Raw genomic sequence first — 27,738 nt, 5'->3', positions numbered from 1 at the left:
CTAATTAAACTGGGAGATGCTGAGGGAATTAGATTAGGAACTGAGACACTTGAAGTAGTAGATGAGTTTTGCTATTTGGGGAGCAAGGTAACTGAGGATGATCAAAGTACAGAGGATATAAAATGTAGACTGGGAATAGCAAGGACAGCTTTTCTGAAGAAGAGAAATTTGTTAACATCGAGGTACTGAATAGAATTGGGGAGAAGAAGAATTTGTGGCACAACTTGAGTAGAAGAAGGGATTGGTTGGTAGGACATGTTCTGAGGCACCGAGGGATCACCAATTTAGGGCAGTGTGGAGGGTAAAAATTGTAGAGGGAGACCAAGAGATGAATACGCTAAGCAGATTCAGAAGGGTGAAGGTTGCAGTTGTTACTCCGAGATGAAGAACCTTGGCAGTATATAGTAGCATGGAAAGCTGCATCAAACTAGTCTCTGGACTGAAGACCACAACACACATGTATCATAGAATATAAATGGCTCAAACTATATAAATGAATTGTCTGAATATATCTAAAAACAAAGATGATGTGACTTACCAAACAAAAGCGCTGGCAGGTCGATAGACACACAAACATACTCACAAAATTCGAGCTTTTGCAACCCAGGAAAGAGGGAAGGAGAGGGAAAGACGAAAGGGTGTGGGTTTTAAGGGAGAGGGTAAGGAGTCATTCCAATCCTGGGAGCGGAAAGACTTACCTTAAGGGGAAAAAAGGACAGGTATACACTCAAACACACACACACATATCCATCCGCACATACAAAGTCACAAGCAGACATTTGTAAAGGCAAAGAGTTTGGGCAGAGATATCAGTCGAGGTGGAAGTACAGAGGCAAAGACGTTGTTGAAAGACAGGTGAGGTATGAGCGACGGCAACTTGAAATTAGCGGAGGTTGAGGCCTGGTGGATAATGAAAAGAGAGGATATACTGAAGGGCTAGTTCCCATCTCCGGAGTTCTGACAGGTTGGTTTTAGTGGGAAGTATCCAGATAACCTGGATGGTATAACACTGTGCCAAGATGTGCTGGCAGTGCACCAAGGCATATTTAGCCACAGGGTGATCCTCATTACCAACAAACACTGTCTGCCTGTGTCCATTCATGTGAATGGACAATTTGTTGCTGGTCATTCCCACATAGAGGGTGCATGGGACAGATTTTACACCTGGGGTAGTTACAAGAGTAGGAGCCAGAGGGTAGGGAAGTGGTTTTGGGATTTCATAGTGATGAACTAAGAGGTTACGAAGGTTAGGTGGACAGCAGAAAGACACTCTTGGTGGAGTGGGGAGGATTTCATGAAGGATGGAGCTCATTTCAGGCCAGGATTTGAGGAAGTCGTATCCCTGCTGGAGAGCCACATTCAGAGTCTGATCCAGTCCCGGAAAGTATCCTGTCACAAGTGGGGCACTTTTGCGGTTCTTCTGTGGGAGGTTCTGGGTTTGAGGGGATGAGGAAGTGGCTCTGGTTATTTGCTTCTGTACCAGGTCGGGAGGGTAGTTGCGGGATGCAAAAGCTGTTTTCAGGTTGTTGGTGTAATGGTTCAGGGATTCCGGACTGGAGCAGATTCATTTGTCACAAAGACTTGGGCTGTAGGGAAGGGACCGTTTGATGTGGAATGGGTGGCAGCTGTCGTAATGGAGGTACTGTTGCTAGTTGGTGGGTTTGATGTGGACGGACGTGTGAAGCTGGCCATTGGACAGATGGAGGTCAATGTCAGTTAGAGATCCATAGAATTTGGACTGTGTGAGCCTCACACTCTGCTATAGGAGGGAAAAGAATGAAACTAACAGAAAATTGCTCCTGTCGAAGTATGAGAAAGGTCGATATGCTCCTCTTTAAAAGTTTGACAGAAGAGTGAGGAACCACCTGCCTCAATCCTCATTCTTCCTTCCCCACCAAAAATTTTGCCATATGAACATATTTGCACTTTTTTTGTGCTGAAAGAGAATAGCAGAGATACATGATGGAAGAGAGAGTAGAGAGTGCTCCTGGGAGAGAAAGAGAGAGCAGACAGTGATGGTGGGAGAGAGAAAGTGGCAGTGAAAGTGAAAGAGAAATGGATGAAGACAAAAGCAGTGGGAGCCAGAGAGAAACCGGCAGTGAAAGCGAAAGAGAAATTGTGGGCAGAGCTATTCACACCTTCTCAACTACACACATGATTTGCAGATATGGAAAAAATATTCTGACAACAGATGGTTACCAACAACCATGAACAATTCAACTTGATTGTAAGCAACTTAGATTAGCAAACCATAGTGAGATATTTGACATTATAATGCACCCATTAGCAGAAGGACCTTGCAGAAAGCTGGAAGAAGAACTAATCTCCTGGTGCACAAATTCTGTTGGCCTCAGAATCTGGCAGGTACTATTTTAGGAAAATCAAGGTGAGATGACACCCTCAGAGTTCTGGTAGCATCTTTGCAACTTACTAGACAGCTTAGCAATGTCTGATAATGTGTCATTACACATTTGCCAGCAACAGTTTCTGGCTTAAGTGTGAACCATTGGTGGTATATGAAGAGAGATCTCCCAACAAATTACTGCAAGCCAATAGTTGCAATGGCATCATCAGACCTGTCAAACGAAATTGATGACAGTTAGTTGAAGCCAACTGCAGCTATAACTCCTGACTGAGCAGCTGTCATGATGACACCCTTCGAGAGTTTCAGGCGAGATTGGGGACTTAAGACCCACAGTGGAGGCACAACAATGCAGTAGCATATGCAGCAGTGATAACAATGTGCCAGTAATATAAATCAAGATCAATTCAAACCAGCAACATCACTTCATGAAATGCGACCTCAGCAGAAGAACTCACAGTTTGACAGAAGAGTGAGGAACCACCTGCCTCAATCCTCATTCTTCCTTCCCCACCAAAAATTTTGCCATATGAACATATTTGCACTTTTTTTGTGCTGAAAGAGAATAGCAGAGATACATGATGGAAGAGAGAGTAGAGAGTGCTCCTGGGAGAGAAAGAGAGAGCAGACAGTGATGGTGGGAGAGAGAAAGTGGCAGTGAAAGTGAAAGAGAAATGGATGAAGACAAAAGCAGTGGGAGCCAGAGAGAAACCGGCAGTGAAAGCGAAAGAGAAATTGTGGGCAGAGCTATTCACACCTTCTCAACTACACACATGATTTGCAGATATGGAAAAAATATTCTGACAACAGATGGTTACCAACAACCATGAACAATTCAACTTGATTGTAAGCAACTTAGATTAGCAAACCATAGTGAGATATTTGACATTATAATGCACCCGTTAGCAGAAGGACCTTGCAGAAAGCTGGAAGAAGAACTAATCTCCTGGTGCACAAATTCTGTTGGCCTCAGAATCTGGCAGGTACTATTTTAGGAAAATCAAGGTGAGATGACACCCTCAGAGTTCTGGTAGCATCTTTGCAACTTACTAGACAGCTTAGCAATGTCTGATAATGTGTCATTACACATTTGCCAGCAACAGTTTCTGGCTTAAGTGTGAACCATTGGTGGTATATGAAGAGAGATCTCCCAACAAATTACTGCAAGCCAATAGTTGCAATGGCATCATCAGACCTGTCAAACGAAATTGATGACAGTTAGTTGAAGCCAACTGCAGCTATAACTCCTGACTGAGCAGCTGTCATGATGACACCCTTTGAGAGTTTCAGGTGAGATTGGGGACTTAAGACCCACAGTGGAGGCACAACAATGCAGTAGCATATACAGCAGTGATAACAATGTGCCAGTAATAGAAATCAAGATCAATTCAAACCAGCAACATCACTACATGAAATGCGACCTCAGCAGAAGAACTCACATGAAGTGTGTTGCTATCATAAACATTTTGGCCGAGATGCTGCAAAATGGTGGTCACCATGCACTTACCTAAAGGGCAAAGGTGTCTACAGTAGCAGTGTAGTATCTATATGCCATTGACAACAGCCATCCCTGTGTGCATAATCCACCATGACATAAAGACTGTATCAGATAAACTTACTGGCACATAGGCCTGGTAGACACTGGCTCCAACATCCTTATGCCCCCTGTCAATCATACAGTGTGAAACAAACAAGATGTTCAACCATGGTTGAAGGCAGTTAACTCTCCATCTATTAACACTTAGACGAAAAAAGTGTACCGTTGATGTGGGTTTCTCCAATCAGTTTGTGTGGTCTTATTGTTATCACTGATACTTGAGAATCTGTATTAGGCACTGACTTCTTAGCATGTTTTGTGCTAGCACTTGATGTACAAGGAATTTTGGAAATTTGTAGTAAGGTCTTATGGGACCAAACTGCTGAGGTCATCGGTCCCTAAGCCTACACACTACTTAATCTAACTAACACTATGGACAACATACACATCCATGCCCAAGGGAGGACTCGATCCCCTGACGGGGAGAGCCACATGGACCATGACAAAATACCCTAGACTGCACAGCTAACCCACGTGGTATGTACAAGGAGCTTGACTGTTAAGCTTAATGGAGAACAGTGCTGTATCAGGGAATAAACATCATCTGACTTACATAGTATTAGAGAAAAGACAATACATTCCCCTTGAAGGAATATATTTTTTTTCTTTATTTATTTATTTTAGATATATAAAATAGAGGGAAACATCCACATCGGAAAAATATATCTAAAAACAAAGATGCTGTAACTTACCAAACGAAAGCATTGGTATGTTGATAGAGACAATAACAAACACAAACACACACACAAATTTCAAGCTTTCGCAACCCACGGTTGCTTCACCAGGAAAGAGGGAAGGAGAGGGAAAGACGAAAGGGTGTGGGTTTTAAGGGAGAGGGTAAGGAGTCATTCCAATTCCGGGAGCAGAAAGACTTACCTTAGGGGGGAAAAGGGGCAGGTATACACTCGCACATACACACATATCCGTTCACACACATACAGACACAAGCTTCGCTTCTCAAATGAACAAGAGAATCATCAGAATATACAGTTTAAACTTGTCTAATAGCATAAAAGACAGCTCCATTAAGTTTCGGGAATGCAGCTGCATGAATTCTGCTTCTTCTTCTAATATTTCGGCTGTATACCTTTCAGCCCTCTTCAGAGAGAGGCGTACGACTGACGCTCCAGTGCTCGCTCCATCCTTTTAAACTCGCGGACCGCGCCACTGCGCATGCGGCCACAGATAAACAAGGCGCCAGGGAAGTTAATCGGCGTCAAAGACGTACAACATATGCATGAGTTACGTCTGTTGCTGCGCATTCGATCCATGCTGGGAGGTCGATGTATTACTGGGAGCTGAACTGTAGCGACGTCTTTGTAAGTTCAATATTGAAAGTGCCGGATTCCATGATTTATCTAATGTGAAACAGCTGTTTCTATTAATTAAATTCTTCGTCAAGCGGATTTCAATGGCCTCTTTTACTACAGAGTCCCAGAAAGATGAAACAGAAGTCAGAATTTCGACATTTTCATATACCATAGAGTGACCAGAATCAATACAATGCTCTGCCACAGCCAATTTACTGGGTTGTAAGAGCCGAGTGTACCTGCGATGTTCTGTACACCTCTCTTGAACTGTACGATTCATTTGTCCGATATATGAAAGGCCACATTCACATGGTATCTTGTAAACTCCAGGCTTGCGGAGTAGTAGGTCATCTTTAACGGAACCCAGGAGTGCAGCCGTCTTCGCCGGTGGACGAAAAATCACTTTTACTTTATGTTTAGTGAGGATCCGTCCTATTTTGGATGAAAGGCTTCCCACATACGGCAGGAAAGCCATGGATTTAAATGTTTCCTTGTCATCTTCTGCATTCCTTACGGACACCTTAGGTTTTATTTGTAGTGCCTTATGTATCTGTTGTGGAGAAAACCCGTTGTCCTCAAAAACTCTCTTCAGAAGTAAAAGTTCATCTTTTAAACTACTTTCATCAGATATGATGTGTGCTCGGCGTAAAAGTTCTTAGAACACTACTCGTCTGCGAAGGATGGTGACAGCTATTTGCATGTAAATATAAGTCCGTATGGGTCTTTTTCCGATATACTGCATGACCCAAAGTGCCATCTTCTTTGTGCCGAACCAAGACATCCAAAAATGGAAGACATCCCTCCTTTTCCACTTCCATTGTAAACTGAATTTGTCCAAGGATGGAATTCAGATGTTTAAGAAGTCCTGCAATTTGTCCTCACCATGGGGCCACACTACAAAGGTGTCATCAATGTACCTCCAACAAACTGTAGGCTTCAAACTAGCAGACTCCAGGGCCTTCTCCTCGAAGCCCTCCATAAATAAATTGGCCACCAAGGGTGACAAAGGACTACCCATAGCAAGGTACCTCTCTCTGAATCTTTAGATCTCATTGGAAAAAGTTTCGATAAGGAGATTTTAGCTTTGTTTCACCATGTGATGACCTCCACATACTTTCTATTTAATAACGACTTTTTTGAACAGACTGACGGTGTTGCCATATTTAATTCATAAGCCAATCTGAGACGGATGTTCACCATGTAAAAGGCACAGAAAATTTAATGGATGATTATTTTTTCCATATTTGTGGAGTCTTCCCCCCATGAACCATGGACCTTGCCGTTGGTGGGGAGGCTTGCATGCCTCAGCGATACAAATAGCCGTACCGTAGGTGCAACCACAACGGAGGGGTATCTGTTGAGAGGCCAGACAAATGTGTGTTTCCTGAAGTTCAGTAGTTGCAGGGGCAACAGTCTGGATGATTGACTGATCTGGCCTTGTAACACTAACCAAAACGGCCTCGCTGTGCTGGTACTGCGAATGGTTGAAAGCAAGGGGAAACTACACCCATTATTTTTCCCGATGGCATGCAGCTTTACTGTATGATTAATGATGATGGAGTCTTCTTGGGTAAAATATTCCAGAGGTAAAATAGTCCCCCATTCGGATCTCCGGGTGGGGACTACTCAAGAGGACGTCATTATCAGGAGAAAGAAAACTGGAGTTCTACGGATCGGAGTGTGGAATGTCAGATCCCTTAATCAAGCAGGTAGGTCAGAAAAGTTAAAAAGGGAAATGGATAGCTTAAAGTTAGATATAATGGGAATTCGTGAAGGTCGGTGGCAGGAGAAACAAGACTTTTGGTCAGGCGAATACAGGGTTATAAACACAAAGTCAAATATGGGTAATGCCGGAGTAGGTTTAATAATGAATAAAAAATAAGAATGTGGGTAAGCTACTACAAACAGAATAGTAAATACATTATTGCAGCCAAGATAGACATGAAGCCCACACCTACTACAGTAGTACAAGTTTATATGCCAACTACCTCTGCAGATGACAAAGAAATTGAAGTGATGTATCACACTATAAAAGAAATTATTCAGATAGTGAAGGGAGCTGAAAATTTAATAGTCATGGGTGACTGGAATTTGGTAGTAGGAAAAGGGAGAGAAGGAAACGTAGTAGGTGAATACGGATTGGGGCTAAGAAATGAAAGAGGAAGCTGCCTGGTAGAATTTTACACATAGCACAACTTTATCATAGCTAACACGTGGTTCAAGAATCATAAAAGAAGGTTGTATACATGGAAGAAGCCTGGAGATACCGACAGATTTCAGATGGATTATGTAATGGCAAGACAGAGATTTAGGAACCAGGTTTTAAATTGTAAGACATTTCCAGGGGCAGGTGTGGACTCTGACCACAATCTATTGGTTATGAACTGTAGATTAAAACTGAAGAAACTGCAAAAATGTGAGAAATTAAGGAGATGGGACCTGGATAAACTGAAAGAACCAGAGGTTGTACCGAGTTTCAGGGAGAGCATTAAGGAGCAATAGACAGGAATGGGGGAAAGAAAGATGGTAGAAGAAGAATGGGTAGCTTTGAGGGATGAAGTAGTGAAGGCAGCAGAGGATCAAGTTGGTAAAAAGACGAGGGCTGCTAGAAATCCTTGGGTAACAGAAGAAATATTGAATTTAATTGATGTAAGGAGAAATTATAGAAATGCAGCAAATGAAGCATCCAAAAAGGAATACAAAAATTTCAAAAATGAGATCAAGAGAAAGTGCAAAATGGCTAAGGAGGGATGGCTAGAGGATAAATGTAAGGATCTAGAGGATTATCTCACTAGGGATAAGATAGATACTGCCTACAGGAAAATTAAAGAGACCTTTGGAGAAAAGAGAACCACTTGTATGAATATTAAGATCTCAGATGGAAACCCAGTTCTAAGCAAAGAATGGAAAGCAGAAAGGTGGAAGGAGTATATAGAGGGTCTATACAAGGGTGATGTACTTGAGGACAATATTATGGAAAGGGAAGAGGATGTAGATGAAGATGAAATGGGAGATATGATATTGCGTGAAGAGTTTGACAGAGCCCCGAGAGCAGACAACATTCCATTAGAACTACTGACGGCCTTGGGTGAGCCAGTCCTGACGAAACTCTACCATCTGTTGAGCAAGATGTATGAAACAGGCGAAATACCCTCAGACTTCAAGAAGAATATAATAATCCCAAAGAAAGCAGGTGTTGACAGATGTGAAAATTACCTAACTAACAGTTTAATAAGTCACGGCTGCAAAATACTAACACGAATTCTTTACAGACAAATGGAAAAACTAGTAGAAGCCGACCTAGGGGAAGATCAGTTTGGATTCCATAGAAATGTTGGAACACGTGAGGCAATACTGCCCCTATGACTTATCTTAGTAGAAAGATTAAGGAAAGGCAAACATATGTTTCTAGCATTTGTAGACTTAGAGAAAGCTTTTGACAATGTTGACTGGAATACTCTCTTTCAAATTCTGAAGGTGGCAGGGGTAAAATACAGGGAGCGAAAGGCTATTTACAATTTGTATAGAAACCAAATGGTAGTTATAAGAGTTGAGGGGCATGAAAGGGAAGCAGTGGTTGGGAAGGGAGTGAGACAGGGTTGTAGCCTCTCCCCAATGTTTTCAATCTGTATATTGAGCAAGCAGTGAAGTAAACAAAAGAAAAATTTGGAGTAGGTATTAAAATCCATGGAGAAGAAATAAAAACTTTGAGGTTCACCGATGACATTGTAATTCTGTCAGAGACAGCAAAGGACTTGGAAGAGCAGTTGAATGGAATGGATAGTGTCTTGAAAGGAGGATATGAGATGAACATCAACAAAGCAAAATGAAGATAATGGAATATAGTCGAATTAAGTCGGGTGATGCTGAGGGTATTAGATTAGGAAATGAGACACTTAAAGTAGTAAAAGAGTTTTGCTATTTGGGGAGAAAAATAACTGATTATGGTTGAAGTAGAGAGGATATAAAGTGTAAACTGGCAATGGCAAGGAAAGCATTTCTCAAGAAGAGAAATTTGTTAACATAGATTATTGATTTAAGTGTCATGAAGTCATTTCTGAAAGTATTTGTGTGGAGTGTAGCCATGTATGGAAGTGAAACATTGACGATAAATAGTTTGGACAAGAAGAGAATAGAAGCTTTCGAAATGTGGTGCTACAGAAGAATGCTGAAGATTAGATGGGTAGATCACATAACTAATGAGGGGGTGTTGAATAGGATTGGGGAGAAGAGAAGTTTGTGGCACAACTTGACTAGAAGAAGGGATCGGTTGGTAGGACATGTTCTGAGGCATCAAGGGATCACCAATTTAGTATTGGAGTGCAGCGTAGAGGGTAAAAGTCGTAGAGAGAGACCAAGAGATGAATACACCAAGCAGATACAGAAGGATGTAGGTTGCAGTAGGTACTGGGAGATGAAGAGGCTTGCACAGGATAGAGTAGCATGGAGAGCTGCATCAAACCAGTCTCAGGACTGAAGACCACAACAACAACAACATTTGTGGAGTGTTGGATATTGTAGGCCATACAGAACTTAAGTTGGAGGTGAGGTGTTAAGTTTCTTGAGATAATGCATGACCGTATGTTTCAAAGAAGTTCTGAAAGAGCCTTCAACAGCATCCACATCCTATCTCATCCTGGAGCCAACACTATAATCAGATTACTTATGGATGGTTTAATGTTTACTGCCATGAGGAAATACATGTAAGAGTGGACACATGCCTGTATTCCACCACACTGAAGTAAAGTGTGTCTATCATGTACACACTGAGAACAGTAACAGGTGCACTGGCTAGATTCGCCCAAATTCGTATAAACCTAGTAGACCCTCTTCTGCTGTCAGATTGATACAGATACTTATTCACACCTGTAGACAGATGTACAAGGTGGGAAAAGACAACACTGATAATAGATACATCAGTTAAAACTACGGCAAAAACGTTTGTGTGCATGTGGATTACACACTTCGGGCACCCTCTCCATGGTATGACTAATCAAGGATGCCAGTTTGAGTCCACACTGTTCCTGGAGCTTCCTAGACTGTGCAGTTTCCAATGATACCACACAACCAACTACCATCCTGCCAGTAATGTGTGGCAAGACAGTGGCACTGAACCTTGAAAGCATCACTAATGTACCACCAACAAAAATGAACAGATACCCTACCGTTAGTGCTATTAGGCCTTCAAATGACATACAAACCCAACACTAGGGAATCTGTGGCAGAAATGATTTATGTTGAACCTCTATGGATTCCAGTAAATTACACTCCTGGAAATGGAAAAAAGAACACATTGACACTGGTGTGTCAGACCCACCATACTTGCTCCGGACACTGCGAGAGGGTTGTACAAGCAATGATCACACCCACGGCACAGCGGACACACCAGGAACCGCGGTGTTGGCCGTCGAATGGCGCTAGCTGCGCAGCATTTGTGCACCGCCGCCGTCAGTGTCAGCCAGTTTGCCGTGGCATACGGAGCTCCATTGCAGTCTTTAACACTGGTAGCATCCCGCGACAGCGTGGATGTGAACCATATGTGCATTTGACGGACTTTGAGCGAGGGTGTATAGTGGGCATGCGGGAGGCCGGGTGGACGTACCGCCGAATTGCTCAACACGTGGGGCGTGAGGTCTCCACAGTACATCGATGTTGTCGCCAGTGGTCGGCGGAAGGTGCACGTGCCCGTCGGCCTGGGACCGGACCGCAGCGACGCACTGATGCACACCAAGACCGTAGGATCCTATGCAGTGCCGTAGGGGACCGCACCGCAACTTCCCAGCAAATTAGGGACACTGTTGCTCCTGGGGTATCGGCGAGGACCATTCGCAAGCGTCTCCATGAAGCTGGGCTACGGTCCCGCACACCGTTAGGCTGTCTTCCGCTCACGCCCCAACATCGTGCAGCCCGCCTCCAGTGGTGTCGCGACAGGCGTGAATGGAGGGACGAATGGAGACGTGTCGTCTTCAGCGATGAGAGTCGCTTCTGCCTTGGTGCCAATGATGGTCGTATGCGTGTTTGGCGCCGTGCAGGTGAGCGCCACAATCAGGACTGCATACGACCGAGGCACACAGGGCCAACACCCGGCATCATGGTGTGGGGAGCGATCTCCTACACTCTGCATACACCTCTGGTGATCATCGAGAGGACACTGAATAGTGCACGGTACATCCAAACCGTCATCGAACCCATCGTTCTACCATTCCTAGACCGGCAAGGGAACTTGCTGTTCCAACAGGACAATGCACGTCCGCATGTATCCAGTGCCACCCAACGTGCTCTAGAAGGTGTAAGTCAACTACCCTGGCCAGCAAGATCTCCGGATCTGTCCCCCATTGAGCATGTTTGGGACTGGATGAAGCGTCGTCTCACGCGGTCTGCACGTCCAGCACGAACGCTGGTCCAACTGAGGCGCCAGGTGGAAATGGCATGGCAAGCCGTTCCACAGGACTACATCCAGCATCTCTATGATCGTCTCAATGGGAGAATAGCAGCCTGCATTGCTGCGAAAGGTGGATATACACTGTACTAGTGCCGACATTGTGCATGCTCTGTTGCCTGTGTCTATGTGCCTGTGGTTCTGTCAGTGTGATCATGTGATGTATCTCACCCCAGGAATGTGTCAATAAAGTTTCCCCTTCCTGGGACAATGAATTCACGGTGTTCTTATTTCAATTTCCAGGAGTGTATTTAGTATCTGCATCACTACCAGGAACAGAAAAACTTTCACAGTTGGTGCAGCAGTTAAAGCACCACTGCACCAATAAATGTTTTCCACCCCATTTTCATCACAGCAACTGTTAGATGTTTGTAAATAAAGATTTCAAGAAGTGCTCACATGTGGTGTTATGAGTGGACTAAGTCAAGTCGCCCCTATAGCCACCATACCTGATCCTTTTCTGGTGTCGAGCAAAGGTGCTCATACCATAGTCGTATTGTAAAATGGCATGTATCAACAGAACATGTCAAACTACTGTGGACTTTACTTGCAACAACCTCAGACACCTCACCGACATGTCAAACCACAACCAGTCCAGGGAAGATGAGTCATGCTTAACAAACACTCACAAGCCCCTCTCCACAGCTAATGGACATACTGGTGCCACAGCTGACAGTGTCACTGACCCATACAAGAGTCAGTTGGCAAATGAGATTCAGGTACCAAGACATTTCTGCTGCTCTGCACTGTGCCGGGAGGGGGAGAGGAGGGCAATGTGAGGGCTGTGGCAGTTGTACCTTTTTGTGTACTTATTCAATGTACCAGTAGCAAGATGGATAAGTAAACACTCTGGCATGTTTGTATTGTGATTTCTGCTGCTTTAATATTAGTTCAGTGGTTGATAGTTTTGGTTTTCATTTTGTTTGTATCAAGTTGCAACTCTCAGAAACAGTAATAAGGAATACCATACATTCTGTAACTATGTTCCATCATTAATGTGGATGAATTATGAAACCATGCTCTTGTTGCATGGTTTCAAATATGATGCAACAATTCTACTACAGAATACACATACCTGTCTCAATATTTTGTGTTAAATAGTTTACCCATGCTATCATCAATTTTTGATGTCATCTTTCTACTTGTATTCGCATTTATCTACACCTGTTGTTTTAATAAAGCCAGGACTTCAGTGCAGTAATTAATTCACTATATGTTTTTGTTTGGATCTATGAAGGTTCTCTTTTTGTATTTTTCAATTACTTTGTGTGTGTGTGTGTGTGTGTGTGTGTGTGTGAGTGAGAGAGAGAGAGAGAGAGAGAGAGAGAGAGAGAGAGAGAGAGAGAGAGAGAGTGAATGTGTGTGGGTGAGTGAATGTGAAATGAATGGAAATTCACTCTGATGTGTCCACAAATTAACATTAGAAAATATGTGCAACAATGTAATCAGAGAACATGGAACAAATCATAAGTCAAGTGCAGTAAATGCACCATCTGTGAACCAGAGTAAGGAACATCAAAAGCCTTTGAGAAGCAACATTGAAAAAGAAAAACAAATAGAAAAGAAAAATAGAGTGATTCCAGGTAGCAGACAAAGAAAGAATGGGCACAACTGTGAGTTAACACCAGAGGGGGTGTGGTACAATAAAATGTAGCAGAGGAACAATTGTTTTGCTGCAAAATGTGACAGAGCTGGAGTGAAGGGTTATCCTGATTAATGTGGTTGTAAAACAACTATTTGGTGCACTAATGTTTGTGACTACGATGGATGTGGCCAAATGAGCTTTATACCACAGATTATTTGCATGACAAGATATGGATCATGTTTTAAACCACAGGCCTTGTAACTGATGTCCCAAAAAACATTTTATTCTTGAGACAAGTTCTGTACCAATGTTTCACATGCATGTTATCAATTTTGCCAGTCCTGTTGTGACATTTTTTGAATGATAACCATCTTGTATGGACAGGAGTGAAGTCTTCATGAAGAATTAAATGTACAGTATGGTTAGAAAGCACTAAAACAGAGAGGTGGTTGCAAGAAGAGATTTTAGGAGACTGCAAAATTGACCTTCATGACCATTTGATGTTTTCTGAAGTTTAACTGGTCCTTTGTGCTTCAACACTCTTTTGCACAACACTGTGACATGCACTGAAGTTCTCTACCTACGAGAAAATAGTTTTCTGGTTAGGAACAGCATTTGGAAGGGGGATTTGATAATGCAAATGCAATGAATGTTGTACCGCAATGGTAGACCAGTTTTTGAAAAAGATGTTTCAACAGCAAAAGTGTGTTGCTCATTTGACCAAGCAATTTTTACAGCTAACAGTAGCAGTAATGGAAACTTCCACTGCTAATGCATCATTAGATTTAATTCCCACCCTTCCAACACCTCCCCTTCCTTCAGAAAGTAGGAATACTTCCCCACCCCACACCACCCAGTATTCATGTGGGTGAAGAAACGGAAAGGATTTTCGTCTGTTTTCTAGAGAGACTTTCTTTCTTGCATAAGTACAGCACAAAACAGCAGCCATCAAGAGTGAGGATCTTTGGCTGGCACACTCAGGCAGCTGCAGCTCGTCATCCAGTTTAGGTAGAGATCGCTGCCCCACTTGCAGCAATCACAGACTTTAAGTTTAAATGGAAATGGCATGAAATTAAAGAAGGTGTGGATATTTTCCTGGGCAATCTTTTTATTCATTGTTTGTATATGAGGCCTGTTTAGAAAATTACAGAACATTCGTAATTTTGTGCACGAACGTACCTATTTACCGCTCCATGTCTCGAGACAGGAGGTGGGTGAAGTCTGGCCATATGCTCGCATACCATTTGCAATGTAAACGGCAATTTGGTCTGTCGTGCCCCTTCTTTATTGGTGAAGAATTCTGCAGGCAATCGTAAGGGTTCACCATAAACCAATTCTGCAGTGGATGCCCCTAAATGCTGTGCATAGGCCCAATAAAACTAGTGGTAACACTGAAGACCAAGATTGTGCATGGTACATTAATGCAGCTTTTAATGTTCAATGCCAGCATTCCACCATCCCATTGCTTGCTGGGTAGTACGCTGTGGTGCGGTGATGTTGGAACCCGCAGAGGTTGGCCAATTATGAGAACAACGTCAATTCAAACTGACACCCTTGGTCTATGGTGCCACGTAAAGGGCAGCCGAAATGTGTGATCCAAGATTAAAGAAATACGCATGCCACCGTTTTTGCTGAAATAACCGATAACGGAATCGCCTCTGCCCATCTGGTGAAGCGGTCCACCGCAGTGAGGAGATAACAGTATCCTTCCGATGGCAAAAGCGGTCCCATGATGTCCAGGTGCACGTGTGTGAAACGTTGTGTGGTAAGTGTGAAGTTTCCTACTGCTTTGTGCACGTGTCATCCCACCTTGGTCCTCTGACAGTCCAGGCACGTTTTTGCCCAATTACAGCAGTCTCTATTTATACTGGACCACACAAATCTGTCTGTCATTAGTTTGACGCTGGCGTTTATTCCCGGATGAGTCAGTCCATGGATGTTATCAAATAACTGTCATCGCAATCTCTCAGGTACGAACGGTCTCGGTTTCCCTTGTGATACATCACACCAAACTTGGAAGTGTTCACCTGTAGGTTGTATTTATTGCAAGCGTAACCCAGACGTACTATCACGAGAAGTTTAGCAAGTTGCTGGTCTGTTTCCTGTGCTGCAGCTATTTCCTTGTAGTCAATAGTCTGAGAGATTGTTTCCAACCTAGACAGGAAATCTGCCACGATGTTCTCAGCTCCTTTTATGTGCTGCAGGTCTGTCGTAAACTGGGCGATAAACTCGAGTTGTCTAAATTGTCGTGGTGAGCAACCATCCTTGTTCTTACTGAAGGTGAAGGTAAGTGGCTTGTGGTCTGTAGAAACAGTGAATGGTTTGCCTTCTACTTGCGGTTGGAAATGTCTGATGGCTTCATAAATTGCCAGTAGCTTCCTATCATAGGCACTCCATTTTACTTGTGATGATGTAAGTTTGTGAGAGAAGAAACCTAGGGGCTGCCAATCGTTTCCCGCCCTCTGGTGTAGAGCTGCACCTATTGCCTGCTGGCTCGCATCCACAACAATTGCCAGTCGAGCTTGAGGAACCGGATATGCCAACATTATTGCCTGACATAGACAGGTTTTGATCTTGTCGAATGCCATCTGCATCTCTGATGTCCACTGTAAAGGTCATTTGCCTACTTCATCCTTGCCGACTAGTGCCCCACATCAAAGGTGCTTGAATGGCCACCACATTAGGAAGATGTTATCTGTAGAAGTTAACTGCTCCAAGAAACCGGGGTAGTTGGTGATAGTCAATGGGGTGAGTCATATCTTTGATAAGGTCGAGTTTGTATTGCAGTGGGCTGATACCGGCTGCTGTCACTGAGTAGCCCAATAATGGCACCTCACGTCGTCCAAGTAAACACTTTGATTCATTGACCGAAATGCCATATGCCTCAATATGTTGGTAAACAGTCCTTAGATGTAGTTAGCGCAATTCCTCAAACCTTAGAGGACTTCTTCAATGAAACGCTGCCAGGTTTGTGCCGCATTTTTTAACCCGAACGGCATACGGAGGTATTTGAATAAACCGAATGGTGTCGTGACAGCCGTCTTCGGTATATCAGCAGGTGCGACCGGTATCTGGTGATACGCTTTTTTGCAAAAAATGGTCGCACCTGCAAGTGCGTGCATAAAATCCCTGATATGTGGTATCGGATAACGATCGAGGATGGTACGAGTATTTAGTGCCCTGTAATCTCCACACGGTCTCAAAGCCCCATCTTTCTTCTTTACGAGGTGAAGTCGCAATGACCACGGACTGTTGGATCTACAGACAATTCCTGAGCGTAATAATTCGTCGAACTCTGCCTTCGCTGCAGCAAAACTATCCAGAGCTAACTGGCACGGGCATTGAGACATTGGTTGACCGGGTGTAGTCCTGATGTGATGTACCGTATTGTGCTTTATTGTCTGCCCACCAGACGTGGATTCACAGTTTGCTACTTGTCTGCAATGAGACGCGGACATAGGACTTCATCCTAGGGTTCCTCTAATGCACTGTGTCCCCCGTCAAATGTTCACTGAGCTAATAGATACCTCAAGGGCATAATGAAACAAGAAATCTGCACCCAATATTGCGTCTGAGACATCGGCAATTACGTAAGTCCATGGTAAACTTTGATGGAACCCCAGGTCTACCTCTATCTGATGTTTTCCATAAGTCACTATCAACGTTTGGTTTGCTGCTGTGAGTTTTGACTGAGATGGAGGGAGCTTCACATCAGAGTTTCTAACAGGCAATGCACTAACGTCCGAACCTGAGTCGACCAGATAAGCACGGGCGGACTTAACGTCTGTAACAAACAGCCGACGGGACAGTGAAGGTAAAGAAGGAAGGTTACTCACCCGTAGCTGCCCCTCGTCAATCTCACCTCATAACAGTAGGCGCTGGTGCTCGAACTCTTGACCAGCGGAGCATAACGCTGGCTGCTGTCATCATTTGGGTGATTGCAGGGTGATGTGCAGTGCCTTGCCTTGCTTCCGAATCGTCGATGGTACCAGCAGAAACAATGTCATCTTCCTTGCTCTTCTTGTTTGTGCCTGTCTTGCCTCCGAGCAACGTCGATACCTGCTGCTTCAATCCTTCAACTTGTTTTCGTAGGTCATCCAGTTGTTGAGAAACGTCCAGCTGTTGGCGTCGTTGTATTGCCGCCGTTTCCTGTGAGTCTGTACTGTAGTGTCCGAACATTACCGTCAACGTATGCGCTGCATCTAACGAGGTATAAACCTTGTCGGCTAATGAGATCAACGACGAGATATCTTGTGCGTTTGAGAGCCCCACAGCTGTTCTAACTGCCTCTGGCAACTGCACACGCCATACATGTTGCAGTGTCGTATCTGGCAACTCGGTGTCATTGACTAAACTTCGCAGATACCGCCACAATTCCGAAGGTGACTTATCTCCTCTCCTTTCACCGTGCAATACTTGCTGGATACGTTGTTCCACCGGCCGACATAGTCGCTCAATGAGTAACTGCTTAAAACGCGTATACTTTTTCGTGGCAGGCGGTTGAAGTATTATATCTGTGCTGATCGTTGCTGTTTTATTGTCAAGCGCACTAACGGCGATCATAAATTTTGTCTCTTCGTTTACAATGCCATGATGCTGGAAAGTCAGATCAAGCACTGCAATCCACAGTTCAGGTTTATCAGGTATGAACTGCGGTGGGCGTAATTTCATCTTGCTACTATTCTCTGTCGAAAGGCCGTTACTTGATGGTACAGAAAAATTCAACACAGTGTTTTCTTATTCTTCAATGTCGCGTCATAATTCCTCAATGTTCTTTAGCAAAACGTCGTGCCGATCCATAACACTTTATGTGCCGCGCAGACTCGCCGATCTCCTGATAGACGAAATTGAACTGGCTGTATTTGTTCATCTACAACGAAAATCTTTATACGAGGTCACCACTTTAGCCACGTACTACTTATTGCAATCTTCAGAAAGACTCACGAAGTAGTTAGGCTATACCGTTAATAGTTTAGTTTTTTGTTGCAACGAAAAGCTCATATTAACATTGAATCAATAACAACAGAGCTATTATATGTAACCAAAGAATAAACAATCTGTCCCTTGAGCGCGCCGCCACAGAATAATGCTATCCTTCACTGTGCGTCTACGGATGTTCTGCTGGCGACTCCCACAATATGTTGTTTTAGCAATTGGTTCCGCCACTGACGATTCTGCTGCTTTTGAGGACGCTTCTTTTTCTTTTGCTGAGACTGGTCCCATACCGGTACATGGATTTTTTCTGTTCGCTCTCTCTCTCTCCCTCTCTTTCTCTCTCTCTCTCTCTCTCTCTCTCTCTCTCTCTGTTCGCAATGATTTCATTTATCATTTTACATGCAAAGTTTTTTCCTTCATAATTGAGATGCATTCCGTGTTTGGTATGCTAGCATCTGTCCAATTTGCCTATTTCAAGGACGCTACATTTTCCAAACAAAGAACACATCTGCTTTATTTTAATGTTAGTTTTTCGAATTTCTTTGTTTACACATGAGTGATAGATTAGATCATATTTGTGTGGTAATGTTGCAACTATCGTATTTTTTTTTTACTTCATTCCAGGAATTTCTTCAGTTCAGTAAGACAGTTATTTGCTTCGTTTTTCGCAATATCATTTGCACCCGCTATACACACGACATAGTCATTTTTTCCCGACATTTTGTCTTGTAAATCAACACCAATAATGTTTTTTGCTGTTGCTCCTGGCTTCACAAAACCTGTTGTGTCGTATTTCGCGTTTTCTTTGAGTAGTCTCGTCATTTTTCTGCCGTGACTGTCCATTAAAAACAATACGTTACTTTCGTGTTTGCACTGTTGTACGTTTTGTTTGATAGTGTCTTTCTCATTACTACATGCAATAGAGGCCCCATTATATGTACAATAGATGGCATGCTCAATTTCTCACCTTCATTGTTTGCAATTAATGCTGAACTCGGAGCCTGTATCACTATTCTGATTACAAAGTTTGTTCAAAAGTTCATGTTCCCTTACCGATGTTAGGCCTAAATCCGTCTTTTCACTCACAGCAAGCACTTGATATTTGTTTTTATCCGCCAACTGTTTGGTGTTTTTACTCCCTGGTGATGCTTTCGTATTCACACCTCATTTTTTATATGATATATTTGTCCACTCAGATTTTTTTGCGGAAGAGAACTGACCTTTTGATTGACTAATGACTCATTTATTTCTTTTCGAAGTTCTGACATCTTACTAGTCAATACACTGACAGTTTGCTGAAGGCTAGAAATACGCTCAATTAATTTCATAATTTCGTCCCTACAATTCACACACACTGTGCTTTTACCGATATTATTTTCGTTTTTCGCAGGAACACTACTCACTTGTACACACATCTCCGCCATCTGCTGGGAAGTTTCATTGTTGTATTTGTTTTATAAACATTTGTTTTATAAACAAATAAAATCTGGTGTACCCCAAGGATCCGTATTGGGACCCCTTCTGTTTCTTCTGTACATAAATGATCTATGCTTAAATACACAAAACAATCATATTTGCAGATGACACTACGATTCTACTAAAAGGAGGCGACGATGAACAGTTACAACAGACAGTCAACACAGTCACTAAACAACTTAGTAACTGGGCACAGAGTAATTAGCTTGTAATAAACAGTAAGAAAACCGTTGCTCTAAAATTCCACAATGTTCCTAACAAGTACATGTTTATCCCATCAGTCTCTATCAATGATGAGCCAGTTGGTAACAGTACTGAAACCAAATTCTTAGGACTTTGGCTGCAGAGTAACATCAGATGGAATAAGCATATTGAATATCTCAATGCTGAACTGAGCAAAACATGTTATCTTCTTTGTTCATTAAAATCATGCTGTATTGAGAAAACAGTATTGAACGCATATCATGCATACTTTCATTCTCGTCTTAGATATGGGGTCACCTTCTCGGGAAACTCTAAAACAGCTAATAGCACTTTTAAACTACAAAAAAGGGCCATTAGAATCTTGTTTGGGTGCAAGCCTAGAGACTCTTGTAAACCCCTGTTTAAGAAATCTGGTATTCCCCCATTACCATGTGTATAAATTATGGAAACCCTTTTGTTCTTTAAATTAAAGGTAGTAGGCAAGGACCGGAGACTACAAAAAAACTGTGATATACATGAGCACTTTACCAGACAAAACAGAAACTTACATACAACTCAAATCAGCACAGCACTGTGCCAAAAAGGTACTTTTCACATGGGAGTTAAGCTTTATAACAAACTTCCTGAAAACATAAAAGCTATCACTGAGGTCAATACATTTGGAAAATCTCTAAAGTCATATTTACAGCATCACTGCTTTTACTTCATTGAAGAATATTTAAATTTATGAAATGTGTTATATAAATACTTACTTATGTGTAAAGTGTATTATTGTAAGGTTACATATGTATGCCTTGAAATTACTTTCAGCCTGTATATTTATAACTTGACTTGTCCAATGTCTTATGCATAAGCTGCTATGTAGACAACAGGACCAATAAAATACAATCTACAATCTGTTAGTTACTGTCCAGTGCTATATTGAGAAGAATGTTGTGTTGCACAATTTACGAATTTTGAGATGGCAGAGTTAGAGGAAAGTGTGTTCGCATTAAATTTTATGTGAAATTCAAGAAAACCCTTCCAGAGACACACCAAATGTTGCAGGAAGCCTATGGTGATGAATGATTAAGCTGTACTCAGTGTTATGAATGGTTCACATGGTTTAAAAATGGCTGGACATAAGTTAAATATGACCCTTACTCAGGATGCCCTTCGTCATGTGACAATGATGCTCATGTCAGGAATGTCAACAAAACTGTGCATGCCAAACAAATACTGATTGTCTGAGAGATTTAAGAAGAATATAACATTTCACTTGGATCATGTCATGAAATCCTTAAGAGGCATCTTGGAATGCATCAAGTTGCCACCACATTTGTCTCACAGCGCATGAGTGAAGATCAGAAAGACCTTCACCTCATAATCTGTGATGAGCTTTGGACCACACAAATTTAACGAGATGTTCCTTGAAAGAATCACAACTGGTGATGACATGTGGGACTATGGTTATGATAAGACTAAGGTTCAATCTTTGCAATGGGTCGGGAGAGATTCTCCGGGACCAAAAAAACTCATCACATCTGGCCAAATCTAAAAACCATGCTTTGAAGGATTTGTTCATCATGAATTCATGCCATACGAACAAACTGTTGATTGATGGTACTAAAGAAACATGTTGCAATGTCTGTGAGAAAATGTGAGGAGGAAGTGGCTTGAAATGTGGCAAGACAATTCATGGCTTTTGCATCATGATAATGGACCAACATATTCATCCCTGTTGGTACATGGCTATTGCACAAAAAACTAAATCACTGTGCTGCCTTATCATCCATACTCTCCAGACCTGGACTCTGAAGAAAGTTCCAAAGTTAAAAACCCCATTGAGAGGACAAAGATTTGCAATGACAGACGAGATAAAAAAAATTCATGTGATCCAGCAAGACAGATACGAAGACTGCTTCTGGAAGTGGAAACAGTGTTGGGAGTGGTGTATCAATTGTAGAAGAGAGTATTTCAAAGGAAATGATACACGATATGTAAAATGGAGGGTGGGGGAGTTATGACCACAGTTCCAAACCCTATGTATTGTCTCCACACATCTCTCTCTCTCTCTTTTCTTTTTTTTTCCCCCACTAACATTCTCTATTGTCTCTGACCATTGCTACCATATCTTTGCTATTCTTTTTCAATATAAAAAAAGCACAAATTGTATGCATGCCAAAATAATTGGTGAAGAAGGCAGAATGAGGATTGAGATAGTTGATTTCCAACTTTTTTCTCAGAGTCTTTTAAAGAGGAGCATATTCAAATTTTTTTGAGCTCCAAAAAAGCCACTTTTCAACTGGTTCCTTTCTTGTCCCTGTTACAGAAGGTTGTGCTGCTTACATAAAATGAATTCTGTAGGTCAGTAAAGTTTTGACAATTTATCAAATATTTACATACTTTGACACATGTAAACAACAAATTATGGTGAAAAATATGTCAATGCAAAATGGTTTCCCATTCAACTTAAGTTCAATTCGCACAACTTTACATAAAAATAGGCTACATTCTTATGTATGTTTGATTTGCAGGCACAAAAAATTCCATATGACAAAATAATTTTTGTAAGGTGCTTGCACCACAAAATAATTTCCAGCTCAAGACAGTCTATGTATGTGTGAAGTGCCCATTTTAGTCATAAAGTTATATTGGTGAAAAAATGGTGACCGCAGAACTCTTTTGATATCGCAGAACCCTTGCCATGTGTTCACTATGTCAGTTAAAGTTACATTTACATCTTTAAATCCTTATTTTAGAATAAAATGCTTATTTTATGTGCATGAATACAATAATTTTGAACCCCTTGGATGTCAGTAACAGGTAATGATACTGAAAAGAGTTTCAAGGTATCCCAAGAGCATCATCTTAAGAACATATGGTAAAGATATTGATGGTCTGCCATGAATATAAATTATAGGAATGGCCATCCTCACAACTGGTACTTCTGTTCCCAAAAATCATTGTTTTTTGGTGTTTTCTCAGGCAGCACCTATGAACAAATGGTGCTTCTATATGCCATCTAAGACCCAACCTAGACCACATGTAATGCAAAAGAGCCAGTTTGCTGTTTGATCAATTTGCTTGAGCTGGAGAAAGTGTATAACTTTTAAATTTTGACCCCATATTGTAGCTACAGTACACCCACACTTCCGATGTTAATACAAATGGTCATTAGCCAAGAGCCATCCGAAACCTTTGACCCCTTATCTCTATGATCAATACAACCCAAGAAATTACCACTTGAAAAATCTGATTTTTGCATGCGCCTTTTTGGGACATATTCTCATCAGGCCACGAGTGGCCTACCAGGACTATCCGACCACCGTGTCATACTCAGTGGAGGATGCAGATAGGAGGGGCGTGGGGTCAGCACACTGCTCTCCCGGTCATTATGATAGTATTCTTGACCGAAGCCGCTACTATTCGGTCAAGTAGCTCCTCAATTGGCATCACGAGGCTGAGTGCACCCCAAAAAATGGCAACAGCGTATGGCGGCCTGGATGGTCACCATTCCAAGTGCCGACCACACCTGACAGCGCTTAACTTCGGTGAAGTCACGGGAACCGGTGTAGTCACTGCGGCAAGGCTGTTGCCTCTATCTGTTGGGTGGGGACATGAATCTGATGACAATGAGTTTCACACTTCTCATTTTCTGAACATTATCAAAGCAACCACAGCATTACTTTGTATATGAGATGACTACTGATATCAATGTTGAAACAACAGTCACACTTTGTAAAGGGAGGGTGCAGTGTTTGTGAATGGAAATCACCTCTGCAAATAAGTGGCTGAGCAAACCAGTAGCTTTCATAGCCAACATTAACACTGACTTCACTTTTTTTAAACTTTTTCTATGATTTGTCTTGTGCCTCATGCATTCTCAATAAAAATGAAATCAATGGAATCGCCCAATATCTCGTTAAGGTCAGTTTTTAATATCTAAATAAATGTACAAAAAATTGTCAGTGGTCTATGCAGCATTTTGGTGTGGGAATACATGTTCTCCAATATGTGAAAAATGGTTGAATTTCCTGAACATTGCATGAAATTATTTCTGCCAGCTTTCAAAACTAGTAATTCTAAGAAATCTTAAGAAGAATTATGTAGCACAGCCACCCATGATGCTACTCAAAGAGAAACACTGCAGTACAGAAAAGATGAACATTATCAATTTCATCAGTATTTTTCAGATGGTGTTTCAGTTTGTATTTCTGTTGTTTGTATAGCCAATAATTTCTGTCAATTTCTTTCTAAGTTCTTTGAAATCACACATTTGGTGTTTCAGCTTTTTACAATTATTTAGCAGCAATGGGGCCCACAGTCATAACAAATTTTCTGAATGATAACAATCTGTGATACTGGCTACTATTGATTTGATTGACAAATGCTTTTATTTGATAGAATAACAGAATATTTAATCCATTGATGACAGCCAGTGCAGCAGACTGTTATAATTAAAAAACGTTTCAAGTACATTTGATTTTCTACTTCCAAATACTTTTGCATTCTAAGTTATGCTCCAGTTGCTAGTTTTTCAACAGGTAGTAAGTGGTCATACTTCTTAAATCACTGGCAGTGCTAACCACAGTTTATATGGCAGTGTAGAGATAACTGTATTCAGGAAATTTAAAATTGAAAACATTCTGTTCATCTTAATTTTGTTGCTCGTTCAAAAATTAAATAATTTTTATAGTTGACATGTAGGCATTTCCAGATAACATCCCACATTAAGTTCAGGACATGTAAATTGCAATAACTAACACTATGTACTAGACAATATGGTTCAGTGTTACATTTAATATGTATTTTGTTTGTTTCTATGCCTATCCAGTACTGCAAACGGTTCAGAGCTGGCAAACGGTGCTGTGAATTTGAGTGTTTGGATGATCTTCTTCCTCCTGGCTTTGGAGACATGGAAGACTCCAGCTCAACAGCTATCTGCAATCACATTCTGTTAATAACATCACTTTTGATAAAATTATGGAGGTAATTACCTCGGCAAAGAAACTGCAGTATGTGACATATTCCACTGTTAGTCATTAAAATTTTTATGGTGCCTCCTTTACAAAACATTGAATGAAGTAATTCATTCACATATCTAAGTCTTATCCAGGTATTTACAAAAAGTCCATAATTTTTAAAATTATTATAAGAATCACATGAATACCACTGTGTTGTAAAACTTTGACATTCTGTACCAAATCTCCACTGTTTGACAGAGGAAGTAATTAAGTAAAGCAACAATCTTTTAACTATCCTGTAGTCATATCGACTTCATTAATCTTGTAAGTTCTCACATTAACATGCTAGTAGGCTTATAATAGCTTACGCAACAGCAGATTTCCATATATAAAATGGTTTTTAAAAAATTGCAATAATTTTCTGACACCTTTTTGTGTATATTATTAGTTACAGGAAGAAGTGGTGTCAGTCAAAAGGATCTATGAAACTTAATGAGTAAACACTCTGTGCACTTTCAGATGATTAAAATATACTGTGATTCATGGCAATAACCTTTCATGTAAATGAAATCATTTAAAATGTACATATACCAATCTGACTAATATTTTGTGTGCATGCAATACATAAAAAATGAAGATTAAAAGTTCAGTCCCTTTTGTCTTTCAAATAGTTTGAAATGGGACCATCTGACAACATATGAAAGAGAATGTTGCTTGATTCTACTGTTGTAACTTAGTATTTTACACAAGAATGTACATTATGCAGAGACGTCTTTATTTTTTAATTTACATAAATTTCCAACAATAACTGTTACTAAAGATTTCCTTACATATTCTGAATAACCTATGTAATAGCCTTGCTCATTGCACAAGGTGCCACAAGATTACGCTGCATGGAAAATATTTGTTGTGTGCAACAGTATACTAACAGGAACTTATCACTACAAAAATAGGTAATCCATACTTAAAAATCAGGAACATTTTTATATTGTGTGATTTTATTTAATAGAAATGTTTAAACTAGAGCATTGAATACTTCTACTTTCTTAACTATACTTTCTCTTCCAACACTATGTTCCTCTTTCAAGTAACGCCAAAACCAGTTAAATATCAGAATAGTATGAAAACTTTTTTACATGGCCTAACATTCTAGATATTTTAAATTTTATTGTAGTCCATTGCTTTGTGCTTCATTTTTTTGTAAACTACATAGAGTAGCTTCAAATGGCAGCCTACATTTCATTCATCAGTCATGCATAAGACTATCAATTACATTGAACAGTGTGACATGCAAAATTGCAAAGAAATGTGATTTCCTTGATTTTTTTTAAAAAAAAGAAAGATGTTCATATTGAAGCTCTTTATAATGGAAAACTCAGATGTTTTCTAGAGTATACTTCAATCTACTGCAAGAAAATGTTAAAATACGAAGATTTTAATACAAAAGGAACACCAGTTTTTAGATTTTTTTAAATATACAACTCCTTATATTTCTGATATGTCATACCTATGTCCGACATTCAAAATGATGAAGTGGAGCATCACCAAATTGTTCATCAGCTGTAAAATTATTGAAGCTAAAAAACTGAAATATGTCCATATCATTTAACATATCACATTTTACTTGCTGAATAATATATTATGCCTTTCTGAAAGGCTATAAAACCAATATACTATTTCCTCCTGAAGTCACATTTTATTAGACCTCCATTTTAAAAGACATATCAGATATTACCCATACCCAGGTTGGAATTTTAATGTGCAATTTAATAACTTCAATTAGTAAGTGTGTTCAGAGATTGGGAAATCACATTTCTTGAATCTGAATTAGATCTGCTTTCTACAGATATATTTTACAAATACTTCTCATAAGAACTGAATAAATATATAAACAGTTTTGTTAAATCAAATTCTCAAATTTTCATTTTGGAATAATGGTTACTCTTTCAATTACGTCCAGTCTCCTGCACTCTGATTTAGAGCTGTGATGTCTGTTCAGTAGACTTTAACTTTTATCTGATTTTGACATTCACTGTTCTCCACTTGTAAAGTGACAACACTTGATCGACCTGTTTTGACAACATAATGGTACTCCAGTGTGTAACTATTTTTTTACATTTTATGTGTAGCAATTGCTTGTGATGATGATATTTGTAGCAACTTACTTACAAATTAAAGAGCTTCAATTTTTTACTTAATTGTGCATAAATTTTTAAAAAACACACAGAGTCCATATTTACAGAACATTAACTGGATATCATGTTTTATATGAACAAATGTAGACAATTGTGCCTACACTCTCTGTTATTGAATTGTCTATATTCCATTGAATTCAATGCGAGACCAAGAAAAGAAATTTTTAATTTTGATGGAAAGATACATATGAATAAGATGTGCTACCATGATGAAGTCCACAGTTCCACTAAAATGAGCTTGTTTAATGCAGAGATTATCAATGCTGATGATTTTTTCTTCATCCTGTTGCCCATTCTGTGGCCTTTTGAGCCACATAATAGTGATGATGGTGACGACATGGATGATGGTGCTTATGTATTGTAAACAACTACTTTTATGACTTGCATTCCTCTAGAGCACAATATTTTGTACATTTACTGTGTTATTATTTTTTGTCAGCAGTACATTCACTTTCCTACAATGCTTGTGAGCTAATGTTAATAAAGTATTTATTTACCATATATATTATTTTCTGATAATTATGTAAAATGATGAGTTTGAAAGTGGCAGTAAAGAGTTTTGTTATGACAAGAAGAAGCAAGTGTAAAAAAGTAATCTATCATATGTTATTTTATTGGCATAGTATTTCCAATACATTGTTTAAAAAAAAGAAGGTATTTTTGTATATGAGAAATAACTTCAGTTTGTT

At 40.6% G+C, this 27,738-nt stretch overlaps 1 protein-coding gene across 3 annotated transcripts in view; it reads left to right on the top strand.

Moving 5' to 3' along the window:
• LOC126281359 (integral membrane protein DGCR2/IDD-like) overlaps nt 1–27,047 on the top strand; it is an 844,874-nt gene extending 817,827 nt beyond the window's left edge. For all 3 annotated transcript variants that reach the window (XM_049980269.1, XM_049980267.1, XM_049980268.1), the window contains one exon: nt 24,725–27,047. In XM_049980269.1, the coding sequence (XP_049836226.1) occupies nt 24,725–24,883 (159 nt within the window). In that variant the 3' untranslated portion in view covers nt 24,884–27,047. The remainder of the gene's footprint in view (nt 1–24,724) is intronic.
• Nucleotides 27,048–27,738: the final 691 nt, after the last annotated feature.

The sequence above is a fragment of the Schistocerca gregaria genome, chromosome 7, assembly GCF_023897955.1.
Source record: "Schistocerca gregaria isolate iqSchGreg1 chromosome 7, iqSchGreg1.2, whole genome shotgun sequence".
NCBI lineage: Eukaryota > Metazoa > Arthropoda > Insecta > Orthoptera > Acrididae > Schistocerca > Schistocerca gregaria.
This window is presented reverse-complemented; position numbering and strand designations above follow the sequence as displayed.